The sequence below is a fragment of the Labeo rohita genome, chromosome 3, assembly GCF_022985175.1.
Source record: "Labeo rohita strain BAU-BD-2019 chromosome 3, IGBB_LRoh.1.0, whole genome shotgun sequence".
In the NCBI taxonomy this organism is placed as follows: Eukaryota; Metazoa; Chordata; class Actinopteri; order Cypriniformes; family Cyprinidae; genus Labeo; species Labeo rohita.
Window position 1 is genome coordinate 55,566,372 of NC_066871.1, and position 6,058 is coordinate 55,572,429.

The window sequence follows — 6,058 nt, forward strand, 5'->3', positions numbered from 1 at the left end:
ACGGAGATTCATTGAGTCATTTATTCTCATAATGTTCTTGCTCTTAAAATATAAACGAGTGTAAATGTCAAACATCATCATATCTTTCTGAAGTCTGTCAGATAAAACATGAGCTTACTGATGTGATTCATTCAATATGCTTTATTCATGATCACAGGCCTCTGTAAATATTTAGTTTATATGTAGACAATTGTGAAATGGTCCAATATTTAGTAGTGTGTGCCAAGTTGTAACATAGTGATTTTTTTTTTTTTTTTTTTACATAACAAGTTTAGTTTTACCTCACAAACAGTTTGTGCAAACGAGCACTTGTGTCGATCACTGACGTCTTTCTGTTGTTCCTCTCACTGGTTTCTGAATGACACTGATCTCAATGATTTAAACACATTGCAGTGACATGTTTCCCAGATCCTGTTCTTTCATCTCTAAAACTACAACAGAAATATCAAATCATTTTTTAGATATTCATGGATGGTCTGATCCAGCACATCCAGCTCATCTCCATGTGTGAAGAGAATCATGATGTATTTCTGAACTTCAGGACCAAATAAACACTTCATATAATCCAGGATCTCTTCCTCATTTTGCAGAGGTTTCTCTAGAGGAACGGTGAGCAGAACTGCACTGAGACCTGCTGAACATCGAGAGACCAGCTGCTCTTCCATCTCCTCCAGCTGCTCTTCATTCAGATCTGGATCCAGCAGATCAGGACAATCAATCACATGCACCTGCTTCTTCCGGATCTGAGTTTGACCCTCACAAACTTTAGACTCATCTTGAGCTTTATGATTGTTTTTCTGTTTTTGGACTGTAAACTTTCTTTCTCCCACTATAGTGTTTCCAGATGAGCTTTTCCCAGAACCCTTCCTGCCCATCAGAAGAATCCGGATCTCTGGATCATCTGGACTGAAGCTGATCGCTGAAATAAATAAAATAAAAATATGATATAAGACATCAGGTGAAGATGTTATTCTCCTCATTGGAGTCCAAGAGTATGAGAAGAATAAATGTAATTTGTGTATATTTCACAAAGTGAAACTTATTTATTAATTTATTTTTGCTTAGCTGTAAATGACAGCAAGACAGTTTGAACTTTATTTCCATTGGCAGAATATGCAACAAACAGTACTGAAACACTAAACAAAAGTGTGTGAAGTTTTAAGGAGTGAATTAATTTGATTTGCAGTTCACTGGCTTTCATTTTGATTCAGGAACAATTTTTGTTCATTAAAATGATTCAATCCAATTCTTTTTTTTTTTCTTTTTTTTATTAAACAATATGTTAGATACAGAAAATTACATACAAAGACAAGAAAGGCTATACATCTTATGAGGACACAGAGGATGAATAAAAGTACAGTTTTCATTGCTTTTGAATTAACAGAATTTTGTAAAGTTTCCATATACTTGTCTAAGGCAGCTCTGAATTTCCTGCTTCTTCTTTTAAATGAGAAGTCACTTTAAAAAAAAATGGACAAAGAATATAATTTCTGATCAAAATGTTTCTGTATAGGTGCATTGCCAAATATAGTCTGATTGACAGCAACTACTATTAGCAGAAAATGACATGAAGGGTCAATGCTGGTTTCCCAGAATAGTACCATCAAGATTATACACGATTCAATCCAATTCACAATAAGACTCAATTTGATTCGGTATTGTTGGGTTGTGCATAGGGTTATTATTTAAATGATTATTTTTAAATGATTATATAATGGGATTATGGTTTTGTGATTGTAGCTCTTTACAGCAAGGTTGTACACATGAATGAATTAATATATTTTTCATTCATTTGTTCATCTTAATTCATGTTAATTTACAAATATTTTGTCCATTTTTAGATCATGTTAGTTATTAATTGTGATACGTTTATTTATTGAATTATTTTAATATTAGGGTACAAAAGATTTGGTACATGTAAAAATGTGCAATAACCCAGATTTAATAAAAGTGATTTCATAAAAGAAAAAGTGATTTTATTTAAAAACTTTTTTGCAGTGTTCCACACAGGGGCGTCGTAGTTGGGTGAAAAGTGGGACTAAATTACCAGGGCCCCAAGTGGGGGGAGGGCCCCTGAGGATGGAAATTTCATTTTCCTTTAAATATAATTTTAAGATCACAATAAATGTTGTTAACTAATGTAAATGCTAATATTTTGGGTAAATGCATCAGTTGATTGATGTATTAAATGGTGTCCAAGTACATATAGTGTCTGAGGACAGGCATCCTCTCCCTTGCACGAAATGGTTTAGTCCACCTTCACCGGGCTTTTTGACTAGGCGCATTTGAAATAGCGTTCATTCTGCTGAAGCGGCAGACGGCAGTGCAGAGTTCTTAGATTAGTAGTAAGGTTAGTTGTAGGTAGTTGTGAACCTCGAGCTTACGGGGGCCCATGGCCACTGCTTGTGCATAGGGCCTAGAATTTGGTGCTACGCCCCTGGTTCCACATACCTTAAATAAACATTAAATCAATCAATCAATCATACCATGCTTCCTCAGATTGATACTAGAATATCATGCATTTTCTAAACTAATTCTAAACTGACTTTTCCTTACTGAATAGTAAAAAACTAAAACTAAAACAAACAAACAAGCAAGCAAAAACAGCCCTAAAACCCCTAAAAACGATTTTATTTATATCCAACTATCTTAATAATGGTAGGGCTGTTGTCTGATTTCATTTTACACAAAATGCTACATTTTTAAAATGTTTTATTTCTGACAATGACATTTCAAAAGTCTGGGGCCAACATTCAGCATGACTGTATATTTTATATGAAACTGTTTCATATACAATTTCATTATTAAAACTTTTTAATAACCCATATCCAAAACATGTCTTACTTGCACTGAACTGAGTATGAATTTGCTTCTTCAGTCCAATGGATATTTGTATTTGATATTTGTTTCTTTGCATTTCTAGTCATGTTTGGTGTAAAATACCTTTAAAACTATGTATAGATGTTAGGCAAGACGAATCTAATAGCAGAAACTTTTCCATAAAAATCAAGCCTAAATGTAGAGCAAAAATAATGTAATAAAATAATGTAATGTAATAAAAATAATAATAAATAAATAAAATAAATAGATAAATAAATAATAATAAAAAAAAAAACTGAATCATCTTAGATTATCATGGAATAAAATGAATTTGGCAACAAGAAGGTATGCAGTCTGTAAGACGAGTGAAGGTATTTCATACCTGCAGGCGCAAAAAATCTCTCCACCATCTTTAGTGAAAGTTACTCCAGACAGATCACAAGAAAAACACTTCTTAGAAAACAAATACTGCACAAAATGTTAATAAATCACACTGCTGAAATGAAGCATGTCAAGGAATTTAGTCAACAGACAAAAGTAGTGTTTAGATTGAACTTACTTTCAGTTTGTGGCTCCTCCTGCAGTTTGTTACCTGTTCTTCTGGTTAGCTGTTAGAGGACCGACAGCACTGAACAAACATGTTCAGACAGAGCTGAGGATGAAACGCACACAAGAAACTTACATCTACTGCACACACAGCAGAGGCAAAAACGATTGAAATATTAATATTTTAAACCACTGATTTCATTGTATTAGGATATTTATGCAATTGTAAAATACTCTCAAAATAATATTTTTAAAGCATTAATTCTCAAATCATTTGTAAAAGATGCCACCTCTGAACTGGGCAGTTTCTTCATTAGAACGATAGGGGGCACCAACAAAGTGTGAAAGGGATTTTTTCTTCTATAATATAAACACAGTGTTTTGTAATAAACACACACACACACAAATTCACATGCACAAAATAAGAATATATATTTGTGAAAAACGTCTCACAAATGCCAAGCAAATCACAGATGAGCAACTGTGTACAACTTTTTTTTGAACATTTAAAATTCAGGTTTATCATGGACTGTGTAAGATGTGAAATTATTTCCTCATGAATTCAAAGTCCAGGAACCCCCGACAAAAACAGATGCCATGCAACAAAACAATAAAACTAATCTGGAGAAGAGATCTTCAAAGAGGGCAAACAACGCCACCTCTATTGCTCATTTACAACCTCCTTCCTCCCTCTCCTCTCCCTTCCTGCATCTCACACTTTTCCCCCAAAAGGTTCCACTGAAAGTCACTAAGAATGTCCAAATACTCCCTGTGTTACATCTTGTGAATATGCTGAAGTTTCCCTTTCATGTTTGGTATCATTCTAAAGGTCTTAGTGCGATTGGTAAAATGGTCTCAATTTCACAGAAGTCACTTATATTATGAGGAAGACTGAACACTTTTGTAGAATTGTGTTTTGCTGCTGAGGGGTGTGTTTTCCCCTTAGGGTCGGGTGAGAATCTCCAGCCAGGTGTGACCCTGTGTCACGAGATCTCCTGACAAACCAAAAGGTCTTTTATGTTTTTACAACTGATTGGAAGATTTGTTTGTTTTGGTCTGGTATATAAGCAAAGTGACAAAACATTACTTTGGGATTCTGTATTCAGAAGAACCCCACACTGTGTGTGAGAGTCTCTGGAGCTTTGCCTCCAAATCTCTCACATGCTGCTGTGTATCTCTATGTGGTCAGGTATGCATCTCTCACTCTTAGATTTATCTTGGAGTAATTGATGTTATGTATTTATTTGAATTGGAACTGAATTTAATTCTGAATTGGATTTTCATTGTTAAGCTATGTAGTTGGCATTTTTACCTGACTGCTAATAAAATGTTAACTTTGACTTATTCTGGACTTCTTGGAAATTATTTTCTAGTAGGTTAATGTGTAAGGGTGCTACCTCAAGACTGCGTCCAGGACAGGCCACACCGGAAGTACCGACTGATGAGCCATGGGGACATCACAAGGGCTCCGGATGTTGAGCTGTCACTGACTTAACACGATGTAGCTCTTGCGGTTATTGAGGAAATATATACTTTTTGTTGAGAGCACGCAGGCGCGGCCCACTTTAAGATATTATAATCGCTCTGCATCCTCTGAGTAAGTCAGAACTGGCGAGCTTGTGTCGACGAATTCGCCACAGCCGGGGTGTAAATTGAAAGCGGCACCAGTCCCTAAGGAACGAAATATTGAGACTACGGGATTTCCAGAATATTCAAATGTCTAAATTATTATACAGAAAAAAATAGCCGCGATCAGCAAATTACAGAATACAAACCAGAATTAACAAATTTCTTCATAATTGGGGTCAGACTAATTTATTCATGGAGTCAGATTTTTGTTTAGAAACTAAATTTTAATATTTTAAGGTAATTTTACAGAAGCGCCGGAAAAGACCTACACGCAAGAAACCTTCAGCTGAACCGCTAGGCTTGCCGTAGTGGGAGGAGCCTTACAACTGTGACCGTTTATCACCATTCCTGTGTGAATCGCCTCAGATTTCTGTGTGTGTATTTATGAGACTTTGCTGATATTGTGTCTGGGTGATTAGAAATGACAGCATATAAGCCACAATACCTAATGGGTGGAGCGAACATGTAGCTGTTCTCCATCACCATTCCTTCATTCTTCTGAAGTAGTTTTTCTACTTGATCTTTCACTCTCATTTTGTTATTAGAAGGGTCGTGAACTGCCTTTTTTATACTTTTGTACTGTTCTCTGAGGTCCCCTTATAATGTAGTAATAGTAGTGCCAATATTAGGCTTGAGGACTACAAATGAGTTGGACTACAAACCCCAGAAGTCTAGGTACTATAAAGAGGAAATCAAACGTTTTGGTCTTCCTCTCTGTGGTACCATGTGCTAAATAGGAGAAGCTGTGTGACATGTTTCAGGGTTGTGTGACAGATGAAATGATTAGTTGCCTTGTGAGCAGATTAGTTGTAATGTGTTTGTTTGTTTGTTTTTATTTAACTTTGAGTAGATATATTCAGTAACACCGGTACTGATCTTAATTGAATTACTGAAATATGTGATTTTTTTAAAGCTTTTATTGAAAATATTGGTGGCTTGATGATGGGTCTTGAGATATTTAAATGTTATATTGTGATGAAGTGGCTTGAATTCTCTGTGAGATTGTGCTTTGTGTGTTTTATTTTGTTTTGTTTATTTATTTGTGTTGTTTGAACCAACAAAG

General features: G+C 35.3%; 1 protein-coding gene across 1 annotated transcript; it reads right to left on the reverse strand.

Annotated features, from left to right (window-relative positions):
• Positions 1 to 431: 431 nt before the first annotated feature.
• LOC127162797 (uncharacterized) lies at positions 432 to 3,483 on the reverse strand. Its single transcript, XM_051105638.1, has 2 exons — positions 3,203 to 3,483; positions 432 to 919 (listed from the first exon to the last, which is right to left on the reverse strand). The coding sequence occupies exons 1-2, from the start codon at positions 3,228 to 3,230 to the stop codon at positions 432 to 434; spliced, it is 516 nt and encodes a 171-aa protein (XP_050961595.1). The 5' UTR covers positions 3,231 to 3,483.
• Positions 3,484 to 6,058: the final 2,575 nt, after the last annotated feature.